This window comes from Lampetra fluviatilis, chromosome 1 (genome assembly GCF_964198595.1).
Source record: "Lampetra fluviatilis chromosome 1, kcLamFluv1.1, whole genome shotgun sequence".
Taxonomy (NCBI): domain Eukaryota; kingdom Metazoa; phylum Chordata; class Hyperoartia; order Petromyzontiformes; family Petromyzontidae; genus Lampetra; species Lampetra fluviatilis.
In genome coordinates, this window is record NC_136275.1 from 21,088,804 (window position 1) to 21,113,387 (window position 24,584).

Here is a 24,584-nt window from a genome sequence, read left to right on the forward strand (position 1 = left end):
GGCTTAATATCTTACAGAGTAGAGTGTTAAAACGTTTTTAAGATGTTTGTTGTGACTAGTGGGAGACGTGTAGAGGCTCTGATATAAAATGTTGTTTTCACTATACTTTATTCTGATTACATTAGCAGGGTATCTATAAATGGATCACTCCTTATATCCGCCATGTGTATGCAGTCGTTGGTCCACTGCGCTAAAAACCCAGAAACCTGGCTTCAATGCCTGGCCATGGATAACTATTATAGCAAGTCTCGTCTGAATATATCTTGGACCTGGAGGTCGACTTAGTCCTAGGTGAATACCTGGTGCGGCGCGTAAACGTCGGAACTGGGGAGAAAAAGGTGGCCAGGAGCGGTGCTAGCCGCCCTTGCTAACAGCACCTGTCCTGGTCAACGTAGGTATTTGAGGATCTTTGTGCATCTGTGTTTGTTCTTGCAGATGGTAGCCAGCAAGTACCTGTACGACGAGGGCGAGGAGGAGGAGGTGTTTAACGATGAATGGGGCACGGCCGGGAAGCTGGACACAGACATGGTCAACGCGCTGGAGATGGCGTTCCTGCAGGCCATTGTGAGTGAGATGCGACGCACGAACCCACACATGCAAGGGACTTGCGCAACACCGCTGCAAGATCACACTTTGGTTTTTACTGGGTTTTTGATGACGTTTTAACATTCGCGCGGGTGAGTTCACGCAGTGAAATGATTTGATAAGGCATTGCTTCAAATTGGTCTGCGAAAAATGTACTGTTTCCTTCCTCCCCTCGTCGTGTGAGGACGCGGTGTGTTCAGCGTTGTGAGGTGGCTTTCCCTTTGAATAAATGCCAAGCAACAGAGCGATGTGGGAAAACGTAACTCTTGAGGCAAAACACTCTTAAGGCTTCCGCCTGGACACTGACGCAAATGGATGATCGCTCAGAAGACGAAACGAGAAGTTTGTATATGGTGATGATGAGACCAGCTTGGCTGTGGTGCTCTAGTTTGTGGTGCCACAGAGAAGAAAATAAATATTCTCATGCAAGTTGTGACCTAGGCGGGTTGTGTGGCCATTTTAATCGTATGACTCAATCCTAAGCACCCCTTTTACAGCACTGTCGTAATTATACAACTCGTTATAATTTGTCTAGACGAGCACATTTTTGGAGGTGAAACTAGAATATCTAAATGACCGTATTGTATTAAAAAAAATACTAATGTGTCATAAAAAATAGTGAAGTGAGTTTTTTAATCAACAACAGATGGACTGTGTTTATCTGATAGGTCACAAATATTCTTCTTTTGATCTTTTGTCGTTTAGTGTTTTTTCTCTTGTGTACGCTCACATTCTTATTCTCTTCTGCCAGGACTGGGATTTGTTTGTCCGTCCTCACGATTTCTTCGGATTGCTGAGCCGGCTGGAGGGCAGGTATGCGCAGGAAGCGTTGGTCTCGCTTTGAACTCACCTGTGAAACAATCATGCCGCGTACCATACGTGTGAATTTTTTTTTCCACCTCTCTCTGGGCGACGGAATAAATGTCAGGCCACATCCGCATTGATTGACTTGATGCTATCAGCCTCGACCTGTCACGCATGCCCCATGGTATTATTATATTTTTTTCCTTCTTTTACGCCATCGCCTTAATTAATTTTTTAAAGCATTTAAGTGGACAGCGTAATATGTGGGGGATTTGAGTTCTGCCGGCTGCTGTTGATGATTCGCGCAGATAAGCCGGCCCTTTGCTGTCTGTCACGACACTGGTTATCTTTTGCCCTTTGGTATAATTCATTGTCCATCCTACCTGGCGCGAAAGGGGATTTATTTTCGGCCTTGCATCGCGAACACAGAAGCAGACGCATTGTCGACGTCGCCCTGCTTTGGTGAGGACCGTCATCTCGGAGGGAGCCGGCCTCGCGACTTGCCAGCGACACTTTGTCTGTCGGCAAATTGTACGCTGCTTCGGCAGTGCCTGTTGGCCTGTGAACGAAGTTCCTTCCTGCGGAATTTCAACGACAGCGACTCGCCTAAAAATTTACTCCGCGAAAATCCTCGCCGCGAGTCCGCGCGGCGCTTAGCAACCGTTGCCGCGAGCCTTCGAGATAGTTGCGGCCGTAGCGCGAACGTCCCCGGCGAGCCCTGTGGAGCAACGCGCCCCCCCCCCACCGCCTTTGCCCCCCGTGCGGGCGCATTCCACGCTGCCCCGTCGCCCATGCGAACACGCTACACACGCGCACACACACACAAGACTCGCCTTAACCAAATTAAGAGGTTAATTTTTGAAGTGCGTGCTCGGCCATTGTGCAGACGCTGTGACCAAATCTCGGGTGTCCCTTCCCGGTGACTAAGCACATCAGACGGTTCAGGTGTTGGGGCTCTGCTGGCGTGACCTTATCTGAGCTAAGCATCTTCACCTCCCACCCCCCCCAAATGGCATGTTGTTGCTGTCATTCCATTGGGCTGAGCTTGGGGGGGAAAAGGTCTGCTAGAGAGAAGAGAGGGCTGGCTGTCTGTGTGTGTGGAGCTCACAAGACGGGTGTCTAACTTGCCACGGGGCAGGAGCCCTCCAGGACTTGTGAGACTGAAGAAGTCATTTTAGGAACAGTCCCATGCTGTTCATTTTGCATGCTGGGGGTTACCGCCATCGCCTCTTCAATGCCATCGCTGCTAAATCTTTAACTTCGTACCATTATACCACTCGTATGAACTGCATAAAAATGGTCGTCGAAAACGTGAAGGTTTTTGTTGCACCAGCGTACATTCAACATCCTCATTTACAACCCGTTTTCACGTTCAGATGTTCACACATTGTTTAGTATTTCACACAATCGCTCAGTTGGAATTTGACAGCTAAAGGTGTAACTTGAGTTGGGTTGAAGCAAGTTGCGTCATCAACGTAAGTGTTGCCTGCAGCGCATGCTGCGTCTGGAGCATTGCATGAAATGTTCAAAATACCAGGGCGTTTGCAAGATCAGGATGGATAATTTTACCAAACAGCAGCATGGGAAAATATACGCCTAAAAATTTAAACTCACGCATAATAATATTTCAGCACGATTAGTTTTTATAACTTCCTCAAACGTTATTTAATTTGAAAATATTATTTTCTTTAATGAAAGTTCACATTTACGTGGTAATTTAAATAAGAAATCGTGGTCAGCACTGCAATATATATTTGTAACATTATACACAATTTAATTGTTTTCATTTATGACTGAATAACTAGTGTTACCCAGGCCTCTTTGCAGAAGCTGTGAAGACCTTCAGTCTGGTCTCAACGATAGACAATCACATTTGCTAATATACTCATAGATTGTAGCAGTCTCAAATCTACATTGAGCTGGCAAGGGGAGTTTCACCCCAGCGGATATTTTACATGAAGAAAAATAAACTGGGTTGTGGCAACCAATTTTAACTAAACAGTTCATGTAAAACAAGGTTAAAGCAATTTGTAAGAATTCTTTTGCAGCTCACGTCGGGAGTTTTATGTCACTGAATTGTGTTTAAAACATGTGCGCTAAACTTATTTACATTGCTTTTCGTGAAAAGGAATACTGGTACTTGAATGCCATGATGCCATTTTCGACTGACTTCAAATTTCTTTTGGGGAAAGTGAGTCTTTAGAGAAGTATAGCTACGTGGTTCGGAGGTAATAGCAGTGCACGCAAGGTTATTGTCAGGGTTGGGGAGAAGGTGGGCGACTCGAGAGAAACGTGTCTCAACAGGTGAACAAAGTCCGCTCTTGATTGTTTTGTCTGGCCGAGGAATTACAAGTTAAGGAGAAAAGGATACACTGTAACACCCTTAATGCTGTTAAAAGATTACAAGCGATAACAGCAGATTAACTCCTCTAAAAGGCAAGATTATTCGAGTTTGTGCCGCTCGCAGGAAATAATTCTACACCGCACATCAGGGGTGGTATAAACAATGGGAGAGCGCCCATCGTGTTTGCTTAGCTGCAAATTTTGCTGAATGCAGAGGAGGGGGAAAAAATAGAAAAACAAACATTCGCCGAGGCTGTCCCGTGGAAAAAAGGAAAAGAAAAAGAAACAATTGAATGAATGAATGTGGCTGTTTGCAGGGCACGCGAGCACGGGGATGGGGTAGGATCGCTGTACAGAAGTAGTTTCCCTGTTCATCTTTCGCACGTTTATCAGCGCGGGCTGGGATGCGCATGCACTGGTGTGCTTGTGTGCGCATGCGCTCCTCTAATTGCTACTGTATTGAGCATTCATCACAGCCTTCTGCTCGCTCGTCCACTTATTGGCTTCGGCACTTGCATTTAAGTGGCGATTCCAATGATTTGACTCTTCAAATAGGACTGTTAAGTTGACGGTTTAGTGCCCTTTTTTCGTTAGAGGAATTGGATTTCTTGTGAGCAAGTTGCTCACGCCACGCATACTGCCAGAAAATTGCTAAACCCATGTGCAAAATACCTTTTGAAAATGTCATCGCGATGAAGAAATGTACCCATAACGTCCGCTGTGTACTTGTGCTGACGCACGATACAGTTGTGTTGGCTGTGAGTGATTGAATGCGAATCCCTGTCAGCCTGCCCCCCTTAGTTAATCATTTCAGAAATTTTGCATTCCTTTAAAGCCTACAAACTCATAAGGGTAAAATTCCTGATGAAATCCCAATGCACACTCTGGTCTTGACCTCGTGAACCACAACACGATACACGATGTGTTGTGAAACGTGCGCTCTTAAGAAATCTACATGACACTTAGGGCTGATGTGTTTAATAAAGTTTTTAGGGGCAAACCAGCATGTAATGATTCACTCCATGACAATTCGATGAGAAGTGATGATTTGGGATCACGGTTAAATTCAGTAACCGATTCTTTTTCTTTTGCCAATTTAGTAAATGTAACCCGTCTCATCGTGAGAGTTAACGTTATCCAATTAAATGTAACATAGAAGTTGAAAATGAGCGGTTTTTCGTACTTGCTGCAGTGCATTGTATCGTGAGAATGAGAATCGATTTTAATCGATGAATCGATGCATCGGACTGTGCCTGAAAGATGCGTAAATGTCTTGAGTTCTATGCTCACTAATCTTTTGTTGGGCGAGTGACAGTGCATTGCGTATCCTTGAAAACTTAATTTTTGGCGTGCGCGCGCAGTTAGCGCTCTGCACTACAAACCCAGTATTCAGAGTTCGATTCTCGCTGAACCAGTCCTGGGCCTCCCCTAGGTCGACTCAGCCTCAAATGAGTACCTGGTGCAGTGTGTAAACATCGCCACGAGCGAGACAAAGGTCGTGGTGCTGGCCATCCACCCTTTCATGTGCCGTTTTGTCCATAGTTGCTCGCTAACAGCACTTGCCCCAAAAGTTTATTCAGGCTATAAGGGGGATCTTTATCTTGTGCATACACAACCATTAAATACTCCGCTTTTATACACGCTTTTATTTAACTCACTGTCTATTGTCGTTGTCGTATCCTCAAATCTTTTAACTCAATTTTAACCCACTTCCCAATGTGGTATCTACTGCAAACTTGGTATACTTACTGACGACAATACTATATTCTATCAAAAAAATAAAAAAGGTATTTTTAAACATTCACTTTTAAATGTTATGTTTCGGCTTGGGTCTATTTGTCCACGCTCAACTGACGTTGGCTGTAAATCACCACGGTCCCTTATATTATGGCAAGCTTCGCGGCCACTTCCTGGAGTCGTGGAGTTCTGCCATTACGAGTAGGGTACATTTCATTAAAGCGTATAATTTTTTTTTGAATATTACTTATTAACAGTGCAGTGAGCCCACTTTCCCCTCTGTTTTAAACCCACGTGCATAGTGTTCGGGACTGAGGCCCACGGAGCTTTTGATTCCCCCTCCCGCGAACCTTCGCCTCGCGGTCTGTGCTCTGTATTGGGCTCCTTGAAATGTAATTTAAAAAATATAAAAAACAGCACCCATCTTACACCGCTGTGCGATGTTGTTGTCCCCCACCCACCGTCAGCGTGGCGTGGCAGCAGGGCACGTGGCGGGGCTGGTTCTCCTACATGGACCTGTGTGTGCTGATGGACCAGACCTCGCTCCGCAGGGCCCTCACGCAGCTTTACCTGCAGTTTGCCAAGGTGGGACGGGCCTGTACCACTCGGGAGCCGAGCTCTATACCAGGGGTTGTGGGAACCCCTTCCTTGCCGAGGGCTGAATTTCGACTTTCAAATGTCTTTCGCGGGGGGGGGGGTGGGGGTGCCCGCAAATTGACACACACCTTGACGATATTGAATAAGAGGCCCCGATAAATATTTTTTACTGAGCACGCTAAAATTAGAAACGTGGCAGCCAGGTCAAGAATGTTCACACGTCGTAGATTATTGGTGCGGCTACGATGCTTACAGTGGCCTCCTATTCCCACGGACTGTATACGGTGAAGTTGTAGGCCATGAGTTCCTTACCCCTACTTGACGTAGATATGTGGAGATATTTTTTTTTATTATTTGCATTCCACACGCACGTTCTAAATGTTTTGTCACCGTCTGCACGGTACAATAAGTGACGACTCGTCTGATTTACCATAGCCATGCATACGTGTACAATGGAATCGGTTATGAAAAGCCAGAGCGATGATATGAACTGTTTCCACATCAGTTGATTAAATAGTTAATCACAAATTGAACTAAGTTTTGAATGCAGCCTGGTGCTGACCAGCAAGAGTTGCCGATGAGGTGTTAAAATTATTATAAACTCTTGTACATTTTTGTTGTTTTTTCCTCTTTGCATTCCTCCAACTTTTAAATTAAAAAATTGTTTACTCCACCCTGGGATGTTTACTATTCTGATACAAAATCGAAAAAAAAACTCTACTTTTTGTCGTTCAATTTTAATGTTTACTTGAAAAATATTTCTGCTGTTCTATTTTTTTTTATCAATGTAACCCAACTACCATAGTTGGCTTCCGAGTGTTAAATATTGTACATTTTCTAATGCACTATACAGCAAACATCTTGATACGTAGAGGAAGATAAGTTGCAAAACCAAGCAGTTCACCTGGAGATACCGGTTAGGTTGTGTGTCTTAGCCTGTCTGACATGTGACTGAAGTTGTGTTTATCATGATAAGGTAGACACCACTGCGGTGACATTATAAATGACCGCCGTGATGCCATCGTCATTTCGCTAGACCACTCCTTGCACTGACTTTAAAGACTTGCCCTCTGATTAACGAAGCTTCAAACTCAAGTCGGACACCCAGGGGCACGCAGTCTAGGTTGTGTGTCCACACACACACTCGTATACCTAGAGCTGTTTGGTATTTTTGGTTGTTCATTTAAAGCAACCATTAAAATGCGGGTGGTGCGATTGGGATGGCGCATTGAACCCAGTGACTTAAGTTCGATTGCTTGCCGTGGCTAACACCTGTGGCGAGAATTACCGGAACTGGTCCTGCCCCCCCCCCTCCCCACTGCTTCACCAACTTGTACTGATCAGCATGGTAAGATACGGTGAAAACCCCCTCCTGACAAAAACACATAGAGAGGCATTCGCTCAGCAATGGATTGATAAAAGGCCGAGTGATTATATTTTATTAGAACGTGTGTGTGTGTGTTTTACGTGTGCACGTGTCTGGTTTGTGGAGTTGTCGTGCTCCGTACATGACGGTGCTGTGTCTTTGTGCGCTCGCTCGCTGCACTCGTTTGTGTTAGCATGTCAATGTAGAGAAGAAGAAGAAAGAGGAATCCTTTGTACCCCGCATGCAGGCCACAACTTGACAGAAACGTGGGAATGCCCAACACTCGCCTTCCTGTGGGGGCAAATAACACAGGTGGCGGATAGATATGTAGATAACGCCTGTCTGTGGCTGTGCATGTCTATCTCGCCATTGAAAGTTGTACGTTCGGAGAGAAGTATTCAAACGTAAATTAAAAACACATCGGATTGCATATTTGAGTGCAAATAGTTAATGTTTGAGCCTGTCAGGACGATACGTGTATGTTGCCTGCCTGCCGCTGGCCAGTTTGCTGAGGTAGACACAGCACTTGATGTATGGGGGAATTATTTTACTGGGCTAATTTATACGTATGAGCGCAAGGATGTGGCTTGCTGATAAATATTGATTCACTTTCGAGGCTGTTTGCCGAGGGCTTGGTAAATTTGTATGAAACTCACCGTGTCTGAAATGTTTTTTTCCAGGCAGATTTACGCTGTCACTTCTGTATCATGAGTCTTGTGGGGTTTTTTTTGTTCAAACAGCGACGTTTATTTATTTAACGTCGTCTTTTTTGCACCCACATCTTTCTTGAATAACTTGGAATTCTTATGAACAGCGTGCCTGTTGAATTTCAACTTTGTCCTAAAAATTCGTCATCGGTCTGATTCAAGCATTGAGAATTAAGTGTCCAAAGCAGTGTTGACCGCTGCATTAAACAGTCTTTTTTATCGGTTAGCTATATTTATCTGCACTTCAAAGTCGGCAAGCAACCACAGGAAACGGATGTTTAAATGTTACAGTTCTTAGTCGTCATGTCAGATTGCATGTATTCCTCGATTTAAAATCAATTCTTATGCGCACTAAACTTGAATTGTATCGTGTGTGGCAATGTATTGCCCACAACCTGTGAAAATAGTGCAAATTATATTTGGGCTAATGGTGGCAACGTGGCTACAAATGAGACGCAATAAAAAATAAAAGCAATACGTCATGTTAAAAACATGACAAGGATGATTATTATTGAATCAACTCACAACCTTCAATTGTCACAGTTCATCAATTTACTGAGGGATGAATGATTAAATTACTGCTGATTTGCATCGAACTATAGATGGTAGTTCCAATGCACGGTTGTCTGTGCACACTTTTCATGAATATGAACTCTTCAAGAAAGGAACGCACGGGAGTTCAATTCCAGTAAGAGCCCATTGACTCTGCTTGTGCTCTCTTGTTGCGTGTCTGGACAACGTAGCCATCGAGTAACGGTGTCGTAGTGAAGGCAGACGTCGAGGATGAAACAATCATACGTAGGCATACAGCGACGCATCAATTCTCGGATGAAAATGTATACTTGCGTTCATGGAACGTGAGTTTAAAAACTGATTAATTACAATTTATGATATTGATAATAGTGTCTTGAGATGCAATCACATTTACACATTCCTGCGGAGGGAGCTGGTAGGAACGTTGGGTTCCTCGGTCAATGGCCAGGGTCAACGGCGGCGTGGTGTATTCCGCAAATATGCCCGACTGTGAGGGCGGGCACAAGCCGGTGTGAGTAGGTTAAACGTTGAGGTTTATAAGGGCACCATGGGGTAACCAGCCCCTCCCCACCCAGCCCCACCCCTCCCCCCCACCCAGCCCATCCCCACCCTCCCCACCCAGCCCCTTCCCACCCAGCCCCTCCCCACTCTCCCCTCCCCACCCAGCCCCTCCCTGCACGACGGACACAATAATCCCCTGTGGGCTGGTGTAACCAGGAGGTTCCTACCAGTAAAATGCTATGTAAATGTACATTGTGTAATTATGTTTTACATTTATGCTATTGTTGATGGTTAACCCTTTCCCTTCTGAAAACCGAATAGGACTTTAAAATACCTTTGGTAGGTTACACATTAACACTCATCTTAGCTTTATCTAGTAATACGTCAATTTAGGCTCATCTTTGCAAAAAAATATATATACATTGTGGCCAGTTAAAATGTTTCCCATCTGGAACTGATCAGTGCAGCTAAGATGTTTACAGTGACTGCTAAATAAATATCGTTTGTGGGTAATTTTTAAGTGTGGTCGGATCCTTTGTGCGGTCGTCGGCCGTAAGAAACGAAGTTGCGTGCTGTTTGTGTGGCCCGCAGGTTCCCCCCGCCCCTGGCGGGCTAGCGGGATGTTGTGGCTGACCCCTGTGCGTGCCTCGGCAGGTGGCGTGTCTCTGCGGGGTCGTCTACGTGGCAGGGCTGCTGGGAGTACTGGGCACCACCGCTGCGCTCCACCGCGCTTTAAGCGCGAGGCAGCAGCAACAGCACGGATCCTCCGGGCTTCCCGCCGCCACGGTCCCCACACTTCATCCGGCCGTTCCAGCCCCACCGGGCGTGGCTGAGGGAGAAGCCACGGGCCTGGCGAGCCCCGCCGCACTTTCCGAACGGCATGGCGCGGCACTCGGCTACCGGGGCCCCGCGGTGCTGCTCACTGGGCAAAGCAGGCTGCCGCGGTTGAGTCCCGCGTTGAGAGACCACCACCCTGGCACGGCGGCAGGAGGAGCAGGAGGAGAAGGAATTGTGACCCTGCGGCGGATGACAAACGCACCACCACCCGGAGCGTCTCCGGTGGTGGCGGCGGTGGTGGCAGCGGTAGTCTCGAGCGATACCCCCGGCAACGCCTCTGCTTGCGGCTGGCTGGAGCTCATGACGGCAGGGGCGGCCCTGCTCTGGCGCCACCTTTCGGTTGTCCCCGCCGACCTGGCTCTTCCGCAAGGCGAAATCGCGGCCACCTTTGCTGCTTCGGCCATCATGTGCCGACCGAGGAACTCGTCCGTGGGACTGCGGGCCGTGGCCGGCTATGGGGCCATGTCAGGCTTGGTGCCGGGCCGCAGCGAGGCTGGAAGCGAGGCCACATTTCTAGGTCGCGCTTGTCCGGATTCACCGTCTGTGCGAGTTGACCAAAGCGAAGTGGTGATATTGCCCGCCGGCTGTTTTATGGCAGCCATCCACCGGCCTAACCCCCCGCACCTCCTCAAAGTGTTTTGAGTTCTAAGACCCACAATTGGACTACAGAATTTGATAGTCATAGCTGAGATTTTGAGTTTAGATTTTTGGGTGCAGGTTGGTGGCCGAAAGAGGATGTTGGGATGTAAAGTATATGTGACGGCGATAATGAGGTCCCGTTTGCCTTAATACTGTTACCAATGTAGCAAGTTCAGTGTGATGCTGTTACGCTATCATATTGAATGGTGATATAATACATCATTTAGATATTCAGTGTACATATGTACAGCAGATTAAACAGACTGCAAGTTTTGTACGAGAATGAAAGTGCATTTCTATTCATCTTGTCTAAACAATTTGGACACATTTGTCCACGTGTTTTATATATGTCCTATGCGTTAAATACGGACAATGAGTTAAACAATATAACGTGCAAGGTTTTTTTGTTCACCCCTCCCCCCCCTTTGCACTGCATTTTAACATTGAGCAAGAAGGTGCTCCAAAGGCAGTGTTTTGAATGTACAAGTGACTGCGGATGACCGGGTAGTCGGCTTATAGATTTTTTGGCAGATGCAGTGCGTGATGAGTTTCACTCGCACACTTCCCCGTGCCCACCTTTGCCAAATGTCCGGTGAACGCCGCTGCGACGGAGCCAGCGTCTCGCCCAGCGTACCCCACACACACTCGCCCTGTGAACAAAACAGCCGTGAGTGTGAGCTCTTTGTGATGTGTAAGCAGGGGGGTGGGGAGGAGGGCGATGGTTTTGCCGTCGTTTGATTTAAAGCATCAAGTAACTCCTGTTCAGATAGCGAGGGAAGCACAGCCAAATTGAAGTAGATATTTGGATTTGTGGCACGATCAAATTCTCTTGGCATTGTGTTTTAGACCCGTCTTAAGTGATTTCTCGGTCAACAGTGCTTTGGTTTATCGTTCATGTAACAACGCATGGATTAAAACGATCCTCATGATTGTGTTCGTCGAAATATCCGTCGAAGAATTGTTATTTTTGGTCTAAAGAAATTGCTTACAGATAATATGCTGAAGTACATTGAGGCCAATGCAGCAATCAAGATACCGGTGCATGCTAGACAATTCCAAAAGAGACGGGGGTGGAACATTAAAACGACTTCTAAAAATGCCGCAGGGATTACAAGACAGACAATAAAAACAAGACACGGTACATGCGGCGAAGTACAGTGAGACAAATAATACAATCCTGAATCGAGTCGCGACCGCAAATTTTGACAATTCATCATGTTGCTGGTTGTGCGAAGCGATTAGGTGCATTTTATTGCAGCACCTCGTGCATTTATCCTATGGACCCAATGCAAACAGCGCCGTTATCACCCGTTGGTCTCTCGGCCAACACCACAGTGAAGGTACTGATTTTGCTTTGCTGTGGAAAACACGACAATGTTACTTCCCTTTTTACACACAGGGTATAGCAGTAAAGTGCTGCTGCTGCTTTGCATTACATTGTGCATCATGGCATAGCCGTAAATCCTGTGTGCTCGGTGCCTCATGTAAGAAGCCTACTTGCACATGTTTGTTGTTAGGCCGTGGAGTTGGTAGTGACCCTGTCCACCAATCCCGTGGTCCCCGCTGTGCAAGCCACACAGGCAGCAGGAAAGACCTTCACCCAGGACACCGTTCCCTTTGTGGGCGAAATAAAACCGGGGGGTTGCGACGGGTCACGGCACGGTTTTCGCAGTTTGGATTTGGTCAATGGAAGCGGCCACCTCTGCGGTTGCACGCCGAGGTAGTTTTCCGCAGAGGCGCGCGCATTATGAAGGGGAATTTGGCCACACAATGTGTCGGTGGACTTGGTCACGAGCGCTAAATAAATGAGCGATTTTTTTTGTGTCCCGTTTCGCCCGCTGCCTGTTGAATTGCGCCGGGGTTTTTTGGAGAGAGGAATGGCAATTTTTCCGTGTTGGTAAAACGTAAAGTCTGGATGCGTTGCAACACGAATGGTTGACCACGTTTCCCCGACCCTGTGAGCCGAGTACCAAAATATTCATTCGTAATGGCCTTCGCCTAGGTGGGTCACGTGATGGCGATCATGCGGTCGGTTCACTCGCGCCCAGTGGCTGTGTGGGGGTTTTGAACGTGGAAATCTGCACGAGTGTCCCGGGAGTATTTGTGTCTGGCTCCGCTTCAAGGGGTCTGGCGCCGTGGCCCACTCCTGCTTGGGCAGATTTTTTTTTTCTGTTTCAAAGCTATATCGAATAGTAAATAAATTGCAGCACGTCCTCCCATCGATCCGCACGCAGCTGATGAGCCACTGTTGGCTCGTCGGATAGAATAGAATTGCATGGAGACGAAGAATGGAGGTGTGGACATGTGGCCTGGTGAATGAAAGGGGGCTCAGGGATATGCTGGCAGTCATTTGTGAAGTTGGCAGTGTTGAAACGTCTTGAGATTTATGACCGAAGGAATGTGTACCTAACCAAATTATCAACCCTTTAGATCTGATGTGAACTATAAAACATTTGAACAGCAGAGTTTTTACTTAAATACAGGAATCCATGTCGCTTGATAAAGAAGTGACTTGATTAAGTAAGAGCACAGATGGGATGCGTTTTTAAAACCGCGGCTGTGTCGCGTTAGTAACAGTTGTTAATTGTCAGAATCTCGAGTCGGGCGTGGTGGTATGTGTGTCACCTCAACTAGCTGCTCACTCCCATTACCTGGTGTGCGCCGCAGGACATAATTTGCATGTGGAAGACGCGTTGTACATGGCGGCGTTATTTTGGTGATTGATGATAACAATGCTAATGACAAGTCATCTGGCAGGGCCATTCATTCTGAGCGATGGCCTTTGGTAAGATCTTACTCATGGCAGATATGAGGCTATTTGACACATTCTCATGGCAATAGTTGCCTCAACCAGGTTAAGCGGTATAGTCCATGAGGCCAGACCAGATATTTCACATGTTGGTACCACTATTGGTGGCATAACTTTACCGATTCCAATATCCTGTCCAATAACAGTGAATTGTGTGATAAACCATTTGCAGTTAGTGGCTTAGCAAATAATTCGCTCCTATTAGCCATATAAATAAAGTTTTGCCACCTTGGATGGTACAAATTACTGCTCTGGCCCTTTGAGGAGGAGAGATCCAGGCATATCTGCAAATGAATGAATACTTTTGGGAGTTGGATATTCACCAGAAGTCTAGACATTCATCTCCCCCCTCCCCCAACCTGGCAATTCGATTAAAAAAATATTGTGGGGAATGTAGCGGCCACTATTGACTGCAGGGGACACGTGAACCCATTACATGTTAAATAAACGCGTAGACAAAACGTTATTACACGTGCGCTTGTATGCATCGTAGGCATAGCAATCGCTCGTATACTGAATTACTACACCTCTACTTTGCACACTGCGTGTATAAGGCAATCAGGAAATACATTTAAAGGGTTTCTTGAGATGGGCCGGCTCATGCTAGTTATCGTTTTTGTTTCTGCAAATTATGGCGTTAAGTTGTAGTTCATTCAAAAGCTTACCAATTTTTGGGGAGCAATTGGTGCAATAAGAATACTAAACTTTTTATGCATTCTTTTTATCTCTCGGGAAGAGAGTTTTATTTGTTTCTGTGGTTGTCCTTCTGGGAAACAACTGTAAAAGACCATTTGTAAAACTGAATTGGAAATATCACGACTAATGGGTTTGGGTGCCCTTCGCTCATTTAGTAGCATTTTATTTACAGACGCGCACAACTCGCTGGCGTGCATGTTATGAGTGAAGTGCATAAAACAACGTTTGGAGTTTTTTTTTCTAAATGAATAACGATATAAATACTGTCATAGCATAGCTATGATTGCTATACTTGGTAAGATGGCATGGGTGTGTGTGTTGGCTTGGACTGGGAGATGTTAAACTTGCGGTTCGCTTAAAAATCCAGTGATTGACAGCACTAACAATGTCCCATCAGCTTGCTTTAGTTCACATGCCGAACCTTAATTCTGAGAGGTGTTTAATGCGGGGCTTACGTTTTTCACATCTATTGATTTAATGCAGCCATCAGGGGTTCACAATAACTTCTGCTGAATCGACGTCCTTTCTCCCAAAGATCTGGATATTGCTCCGGGAAATGTTCTGGTGTGAAAACTTTGCCCCCCTCAAGATTAACAATGGATGGCTTTAGTGGTCCTAATGCTGTTTTAATTAAAGATCTATTTAGCCAAACTTGACTTCTTTCTGTAGGGAAACTCTTAAAGGTCCAGTGTGGAAGTTGTATAATAAGGGGGGTGGGGGGCATAATGCCTTAGCTCGGTAATTGTCTTTTTCTGAAAGGATCTCGCACAGCCCAATATAATGTCTAATAGAGTGTTGTTGCACTTGCGAGCTGCCCCTGCGGTGTCGCCCTGAACTGTTGCATTGTCCAAAGTAAACCTGCCCCATTCATCGCTCCGGGCTCTAATTCTATTACCGGCAGTATGAAATGTGCTCAAGAATGCAGATAATATTGAGCGTTAGCAGTGTGTGGTGACAGCTTTAGGGAATTAAGGGCCCACTGATAAAATGGGGGAGAAAATGGTGTCTTGCTGATTTTGAGCAGAAAATGCTTAAAGTGTGGAGTTTTACCACGCTCTCTGTGCACCGTGGGCCGGCCGGAGCAGCGATACCAATTGTTGGGGAGTGTGAAAAGAGCGAGGCTGGCTTGTTGGAGCCCCGCAAACAAAAGCCATTACATGCCGTAAGCCTTCCCCCCCGGGGTTCGGTGCCTCAATAGCGCGAGGCGTGCAGGGATGTAATGACCTTTGCTGACGCGTCCCCATAATGGGCTGAATTATACACGCCTTGCAGCTGCGCGGCCCAGCCGTCACTTTCTCCGCGCGACGGGCTATCAGAAAGTTTTGAGAATGAGATCCGGCGATTTAAGCGTCGCTCAAACCCTATATATGCCAATAGCACTAACTATTGCCGTAATAATTAGTATGTTTGCCATGCCTCTCGCGTTGCATACGTACGCTGGGAAGCGCTGAGAAGTATTCTGAACGTGAGAAACTTTTCGTGTATCGAACACGAGGCACTTTATCCAATTTATCTTGGTTATGCTTGAATTAAACTTGGCCCAGGGTTCTCGAAAGTACATTGGTTTTTGTGGTAAATTTACTTAATAATAAAATGGAACATCTTTAAAAAGAAAATATTTTTTCATCGTTTTTCTTATTTTATCTTTGCCTGACCTCTATACAGCGATGCCACAATATAACAACACGATATATATTTTTTTCCTGGCTAAGCCTTTCTGCCAAAAAAACCGTTTTATTTCTGAGAGAAAATCCTGTTATTTTATTTTGGCTCACCTGTATCTGTTTGTAAAAGCGGCATTGTTGAGTTTGCTACCAACTAGTATAAGCAAACATTTATAAATGCTTGAAAAAGTACAATATTTATGAATGCCAGTTGAGCTGCAAATGTTGGTCGATTAAATTGGTGCAAAGGAAAGAAAAACATGGGTGAAACAAAACAAATGTTGCGACGTTTTGGTTGGTAGATCATTGATATTGAGTGTCATGTGCTACAGATATTCACCCTGCCGATAACGATCAGCAAGTAACTTGCACTGTCTGAGCATCTGGGAATTCTCGCGCTCGAGACATCGCGGACCAAAAACAAATAAATATAACGAAACGACTCCTGGAAATGTGTAGAGGACAAACAGTGTGGTGACTTGAATTTTTGTCAATTTTAAACAACCCTCTGTTGAACTGAGAAATGAATTGGATGTGAAAACGCAAGATAATGCCGTTCATTGTCTGCAAAGAGCATTGGCGGGCAGCCAGGTTCGCAAAGGGGCCGTCACTCAAGGCGGACTTTCTGGCAGCCATCGCTACTTCGTGTCCCACCATTGCCAACATCGATGCCATTCCTACCATCACAGCCACCTTCAGCATCACCACCAGCAATGCCATTCCTACCAACACAGCTACCTCAACCGCCAACTCCAGCATCACCACCATCAATGCCATCTCTACCTTCACCGCCACCTCCATCACCACCATCAATGTCATCCCTACCATCATAGCCACCTCCAGCAACACAATCAATCTCATCCCTACCATCACAGCCACCTCAAACATCACTGCCATCAATGCCATCACAGTCGCCTCAACCATCACCGCCATCTCTATCACCATCAATGCCACGCACAGCCACCTCCACTATCGTGAGTATCACTGCTAATCTACCATCACCACCACTCAACTATCGGTAGCAGCACACTGCCATCATTGCTGTCATTTTATTTGACCGTTCGATTCAACTTTTGATTAGTTTGCTTATTCCTAGCACCCCACTGAATCTATACACCGCTGGGCCTTTTAAATTCCACGATAGGGGTATGTAAAAAATGTTTGTGGGATTCCAAGTTTGTTAACTCAATTCTCATAAACATTTCAAATTTTTAGCTCGAAGGTCCTCCAAACTGGTGGCTTGTTCTCATCGCCTTTTGATGGTCATTCTGGCTCCGCTGAGACCACGTTGACCACATCTGAGCACGTTTTCCACTCCTCGCTCATGTCAACACCGGTGTAATCTTGCACGGAAACGCCACATTTTAAGAGAGAAGGCAACGACAATTACACCGCACTGACGTCATTGCAACTGGTGTTCCTTTTTTTAAAACGTCTGGTGATTCTGTGTTGGCAGTGATGATGCACGAGCACTTTTAACATGAACACGGACGAAGGGCCATTGCCCGAATCGTCGCCTGTTAATGTTTTATAATAACGCTGCTTTATTGAAACATTTACTGAGTTTAATTTTCTATGTATGTGTGTATGTTGAACTTCTTTCGCACCGTACGTAGCCACCCGCGCCAATCGGAGGTGCGGGTGGAAGGACAGCGAATCAAACACAAGAAGCGGTTCTCAAGAAATCAGTTTTCAATCTAGATTTAAAAGTGCATAGCTGCCATGGAATTACTAATATCGGAAAGAAGTGTGTTCCAGACGGCCGCGGAAGCCCATCCTTTACAACAACGCCGCATTGATGTTAAGGCGCAACTGTGGCGTTGCGTAAAGTTTCCTTCCATTTGTTCTCGGTTTGTCTTTTCTCTCTCAGCGGCGCGTTAAGATCGCGTCGGCACCCCTGGACACGGAAACTTGTTTTGGCTTCATCTCCTTTCAGTAACACTCGCCGTGCCTTCCTGTTATCGTTACGTGTTCTAGAGCGGCAATGTGTGATCACAGTGTTCAGTCAATTCGTCAGTCCGCTGCCGAATGAATGCCTTCCCACGCCTCGCCGGTCATGACCGTACTTCACCACGCTGGTCAGCGCAGGCTGGTGAAGGAGGGAAGGGTGGTGGGTTATCCCCGGGACCAGTGCGGATATCACTCGGCCTGGAATGGGAATCAGTTTGGCGGCTTCTTTAGCGGCGTGGTGCGCCACCGACCACACCCCCGCCACACCGCTTGCGTGTATTGTGTGTCTATAAATAAACGGACACGTCAAGCAATGACCCCCCCGCCTCTCACAGCCCCATACCCCCCCCCCCGCCGATTCTTCAAGATCCCCCGCCCACTGAATCTTCACCGTGAGATCCCTTTCAGCAGGGGGCTGTAACGCGTCACACCCCGTCTTGCAACCGGCGATTTCAGGATCACTAATCGGGTAATAGAGGGGCTGGGGGGGCAGCAGAGTGGACCTCTGGCCTGGCAACAGCGTGTTCCTAATTATAACGCGCTCGGCCACTTCCGTCACGGTAAGAGGTCTCGTGGTGACAGCAGTGGCCACGGTCTCCGACAATTGCATTTGTGGCCCCGCCAAAGCGATGTGAAAGTCCTATTCGGCCCGCGGTAAGAAAATTCCCTCCCCCCACACACCTTGATCTACAATTTCACATTAACTCCGTTGGGTTTCATATTTAAACATCGTAATTTAATCACATTTATTCCTCGCCTCCGATGGAGTACATCTCGGGGCGCCAGAGCAACTGGTGCCTTTGAGACAATGACCACCGCGAGGAAGTGATCACGCAGGCCAAGTGCAATGTTAAAACACAATACAACGTAGCCAATGCACAAAAGGACTAAGATCGCCAGTACAAGCCTTAACAGACTTGGTGCAAGTGCTGTTAGCGAGCACCTATGAAGGCCGGCACGGCACACGAGGGGGTGGGTGGCCAGCACCACGCCCGACCGCCTTTGTCTCCCCAGTGGCGATGTTTACACATCGCACCGGGTACTCATTCGAGGCTTACACGAGCTAGGTGAGGCCCTGGACTGGTTCAGATAATCGTCACTGGTGTTGGCCGTGAGCGGGAATCGAACTTGGGTCGCCGGGTTCGTAGCGTCGCGCATTAACCGCTGCGCCACCGCTCTCCCAACAATTTACACAACGAGCCAGAGGACAAAAGTTGCGCTGGCGTCTTCTCCCATTGTGTGTTTGGTTTTTTTGTCCACTTCGAGTTCTTCATTTCACGTGCGCTTGTGCTCGGTGCGCTCAGCCGGAACCGCTGTTCCAGGAATTAAGTTGGGCACGCCGCAGCCATCTCGCCTTATATTGTCAGCCTATATTATATTTCGAAAACATGTTCGTGGGTTGATATGAAAATAGTGTAGAATATTTGAAGAGTGTTGTGGATTGGTATACCTTCTAATCTGGTGGTAGTGCCTTACGCCAATTGGTCCTACTACAAGCCTGCCTCGCAGTATTCAGAATCGTGTTGATAGAGAAATCAAGTCGTGGTTGTACAGTGATACCTCGATATACTAAGTAGATGCGTTCCTGGAGCTTCGTATATCGGAATCTCTCTTTTATTGAATATCTTTTTACATCAGTACTATGATAATGCGTTCCCAGCCTTTGTAACTTTAATATTTCAGACTATAAACACTTCATAACTTACCATTCATCTTGTTCACAAATACAATTAATATTTAAAACAATATATGTTATGCTGTAAAGTTAAAATAAATCAAAACTGGCAAATAAAGGAAACAGTGAAGACACGTAATGTAGTTGTAATTGATATCGTACTAATTCATTATTTAGTCATACATTTCAGTACATTTCTCAGTTTAATTTATTCCTTAGCTTTATCTGTAAAATAATGGGAACAAAAACATCTAAACGTCGTGAGACTGCTACCTCGTGTATCGAATATACGCATATCGTTGTAATACCGCATGTTGATATAACCCGAGCTACGTCCGTGTGTAGGTGCGTTACTATGCCGTGTGTCCGTCAATAAGACGAATCGTCCACCCCCACCAGCCCCCCTCCTCCCCTCGCGTAAATACATAAATATATAAATGTGCCGTTAAACCCGCCACCACCCAACACAGCCAATTAGTAAGGTTTGTAACGTAAACAGAACGTGCCAATTTAGTGACTACTTCAGCACACCCGTGTGTTGAAGAGTAAACCCACAACATTTACAATTTCAGTACTGCGACGTTTCGTTGGTGATTGCAACCAGCTTCATCAATCGATTCGCCAGGATTGTGAAGAAGGCTTCCCCAACCCCCCCTCGCCACCCACTCCTCCCCTTAGCCTTGACCATGAATCCCCCCCCCCCCTTAAGCGCTCGTCTCCCCGCATGTGCGGTGGAGAGACTCGCAATTAGCGACGTAGTTAACATTTCCTTTACGGCAACAGCAGCAGCAACGCTTTACATGAAACAGGAACCGATAGCATCGACGTCTCGTGGGTGGAGGAGGAGGAGGAGGGGGGCTATGGCTCCCAGCCCCCCCCCCACCTCTAGCCCAAGCGAGCCACGTACAGAGTGCATTATCTTTATCTGAAAGAGGATCGCAGTTTGCCGTTCTCACGGATGAAAGGCTCAATGGCAGAAGCCCTAATGCCCCCGGTACTGTATGTGTGTGCGCGCGTCTGTGTGTTCGTGCGTGCGTGCATGGGAATGGGGAGCCGTTTTAATTGGGCGTGTTTCAGACCAATTTGAAATATGTGGACGAGCTTTTATCATTCGCGATATTTACGCGTGTCAACTACACACACAACACAACATCGGGCTGGAGTGTGGATGGCACAGTGGTGAGCGCTGCACTGCGCCCTGGACCTCTGGCTCACCTGAGTTTGATTCCCGGCCACGGTTGAATTCAGTGGCGAGCGATATCTGAATCAGGCCTTCTTGCAACTCAATCCACTTCAACCGACCGGCACGTAACGAGAGGCTGGTTTAAAGTATTGTTCACAAAAAGCTACGGGGTCCGACACGGCCGTGGATTGGTAAAGGATCGAACAACCGGTGACCGGTAGCGACTTGGGGCTGCTTTCTCGCGACCTTAGCGTCACACTCCACGAATTGTTTGGTTAGCTGATGAGACGGATGCACACACATAGATTCCAGCGCTCCAGGGTGACCCTGTCCTATGCGTGAATCCAAATAAAACTTTATGGACCTTTATTCTAAGGATCCAAATTCGACGATTAAGGATGATTATTTTTCCGGCAATAAAAGAAGACTCGGTTATATTTGTGCCCCATTTCAACTCTCACGGAACTTCCAGAGACATGTGACGGCCCCTCCGCCACAATCATCGTCTGCAGTAGACGGCCGGAGAGCGGTGGCGCAACTGGTTTTACGCACCGACTCTACGGACCTGGAACACTTGGAGAGCATCCCCAACCACAGCTGACATCGACTGCCCAGTGGTGTCAGAAGCGATTCTGGGCTTCGCGAAGGTCGACTCAGCCATAGGCGAGTAAGGGGTGCGTTCCGTAAACATCAGTGCTGGGGAGACAAACGCGTCCGGTTGTGATCATGGTTGTATCACCCCCCTGTATACGTCCACGCGGGCGACCAGTGTCTCTCTCTGTGTGTCTGCGTGATTGCATCCTGCACGCACGTAGCCCACGGCAGCAGTGGGGAGTAACGCGGGGATCTAAGGTCAGACACGTGTTCATCCAGCAGTGGAATTGACAAAGGGCTGCGGTTATTAAATGTATGACATGTGTTCCTGTCAATGCGTGCTCTCATTGACCCAGCAGCCAGACCGCCTGTACGTGCGTGGGTGCGACTACCCTCGTGTGTGTGCGCGTCGGGCGCCGCGGTGGTGAGATGTTAACTACCTCGCCTGGCATACGGGCAATGGCGGAGCCAGGATTTTCAGGTGGGGGGGGGCAACCCCTCCAGCAATGAGAAGTGATAGAGGAGTTGTTAGTAAGTAAGGACTTGTCCCTTGCTTTTTATTCGACGTGTGTGCGGCGATGGCACAGCCATCGATCGAGGGTCGAATTCGAACCGCGTTGTGTGATCGGCATCGCGCTCGCTGAAGGTGTTGATGCCTTCAGAGAAGTCGTGCACTGTATACGCAACTGCGCACAATTCTGTGAGTCCATTATAACCGCTCTGCCGTTACTTATTGCCAATTATGGAATCATACTATTGTCCTATCATCTCATAGAGTCCCTGGCACGTAATAATATGCTACACAGTGGCAGTGGGGGTCGTAAAATGCCGATGTATTACTAATAAACCCAAAGATCCGATCGAAATTAGGGATTTCGATCGGATCATTGGGGGGGGGGGGGGCACGTGCCACCCCCCCTCCCCCACTGGTTCCGCCAGTGGTAATACAGGAGGTCGTGGGTTCGATCCCGACCCTGATGCCTGCTGTATATTTGTAGTTTGCGTGTTCTCCCCGTGGTCCCGTGTATTTTTCTCTTGGCCCTCCGGTTTTCCCCTCGACATTTTAGAATAAACATCACGCGTTTGCAGTATTTGGCCGCAATTACAATCCCACGTGATGATAAGCCACTTCGTCGAGCTATTATTTATGATAGCCAGGACGCTTCTGAAAAATCGCGTTACAGCTCAGTGGGCCTTACCTGGTCAAAAAAATAATATTTCGTCGAATTTTTAGATCACGAGGCGAGTTCGATGCCCGGGGCCATGCCGCAACATCGCTGGCAATCGGCAAGTTGTGTCTGCCCGGTTGACCTGCGCCTCCGCCAGTGACAGGAGTGGCTGAGCGCGGTGACGTGTCACTCGTTGAGTGGTCGAGGTCCCCTTTGTGAACCGCGGGACGTCTGAAATGAAGTAGCGGAACGGATGCGACCGGCACGAGGGAGTGTAGGTTCGCCATCCCCCTACATTACATACACACTCACGTACGGTACAATGCAGTCTCTACGACACTTAACGTATCGATTCGCGTCAACACACACACACACGTACGGTTCTATGTACCGTGAGTGTGATAATCGATATTGTTTAATTGATACATCGGTATATGCTTCGCGGGAGAAGAAGTGGCACTGATGACGAGCTTTTACGATCGAGACTCTGAACGGAATCTCCCGCACGCATTCCGCGCGCGACGGCTGTGACAGGCTGACTGGATGTCGGTGAGAAAAGAGCTTTACAGCTCATCGGATTGATCCATTATGAATATTCTGATTCTGGGTGGCGAAAAAATGGGAGGTGGAGAGGGGGGAGGGGTGGGAGGGGTGGGGGACTGCTGGGTTTGAGGTGAAATGCTAATTTCTTGTGACTTGCTTGACAGATCTACATTCTGACTTAAAGCTTTCGTGACTGCAAGAATTCATATCCTTTGGTTCTTTCGGTAAAGTCACGTAGATAGGAAATAAAATAAAAATAATAAACATTAAAATTTTAAAGTTAAAATAAAAAAAATATTTTTAAAATATTAAAAACCAAAAACTCACGACGTTTCGATCGCAACACAAGCGATCGGTTTCATCGACCAGGGTAGCAGACTGGTGGGAAAATGTGGTGGCGATACGAATGACAAGATGCCAATGAGGAAAGCCTTTCGCTGAGCACGAAGACTCGTATTCGTGAGGGTCCAGCCTTGGGATGTCTGGCCTATTCAATGAATGAGTGTCTGGCTACGTGTACCCGGAGAAAGCCCAGCATCTGCCCATCTCGCAAGGCCTACAACACCTGGCAAGCCCTGGTGGTCACCCCACCGGGGGGTTCAACAGGCGCAGCTCCTGCTTGACTTGCGACATCCGACGACATCGGCTGCATCCGGGGTGGATTTGGTTGTTGCCAAATGTTGAACCGCCACCGGGTTCCGTTGAAGCCGCCGCCACCGCCGCTGCTGCTGCTTTTGCAGCTTGCGTGGTGGGGGAGGGGGGGAATTTCCTGCTTCGAAAAAGAAGAAATAAATAGGTCGAAAATTTCCAAAGGCCGACGAAAGCAACACCGCTTGGCCGATGAACTGGTTCAACAGTTTATAAGAAGGACAACAAGACTATTTACCCGGATCTTCTGCTAATGTAGAATCCGGTGACTTGATGTGGACCCAAGTTCACATTGCCGCGGTGGCGAGATGTTAACTTACCTCGCCTGGTATGCAGGAGATCGTGGATTCGATCCCGACCCTGACGCCTGCTATATATTTGGAATTTTCGTGTCTCTCTCCCCGTGCTCGCATGGATTTTTTTCTCCGTGATAAGCCACTTCGTTGAGCTATCAGTTGTTGCCAGGTCTCTTCTGAGAAAGAGCTGCAGAGATCAGCGGGCCTTACCCGGCAAAATAAGTTAATTAATGAATGGTGTTTTTTGGGTCTTTCGGTGAAGCCACGTAGATAGAAAAATTAGCTATTTTTTCACGTGATGACGATTGCTTGTGTTGGGATCGAAACGTCGTGATATTTTAATTAGTTTTTCTATCTGCGTGGCTTTACCGAATGACCCAAAGAATATGAATTCTTGCGGTCACGAAAGCTTTAAATCAAAATTAATGGTGGCAGAGCATCGCCCCAAAAATACTAGAAATCCCAGCAAACTTATGCGGCTTATCGTGTGGAACTTTATAGCAGCCAAATACGATAAACGCCCCCACAGCTTTAACAGACTGTTGGAGGAAGTGGTGTTACTGAACCCAGGACCGGTTCAGATAATAGTCACTTGTGTTGACCCTGAGCGGGAAACGAACTCGGGCCTCCAGGGTTTGTAGCGCAGCACGCCAACCACTACACTACCGCTCCCCACACACAGTGACATGCGTGTTTGTGTGTGTGTC

General features: G+C 47.1%; 1 protein-coding gene across 2 annotated transcripts in view; it reads left to right on the forward strand.

Annotated features, from left to right (window-relative positions):
• The window catches only part of CNPPD1 (cyclin Pas1/PHO80 domain containing 1), a 28,095-nt gene extending 11,856 nt beyond the window's left edge, over nucleotides 1–16,239 (forward strand). For both annotated transcript variants that reach the window (XM_078859190.1, XM_078859199.1), the window contains exons 5-8: nucleotides 436–564; nucleotides 1,337–1,398; nucleotides 5,937–6,054; nucleotides 9,829–16,239. In XM_078859190.1, coding sequence (XP_078715316.1) covers nucleotides 436–564; nucleotides 1,337–1,398; nucleotides 5,937–6,054; nucleotides 9,829–10,653 — 1,134 coding nt within the window. In that variant the 3' untranslated portion in view covers nucleotides 10,654–16,239. The remainder of the gene's footprint in view (nucleotides 1–435; nucleotides 565–1,336; nucleotides 1,399–5,936; nucleotides 6,055–9,828) is intronic.
• Nucleotides 16,240–24,584: the final 8,345 nt, after the last annotated feature.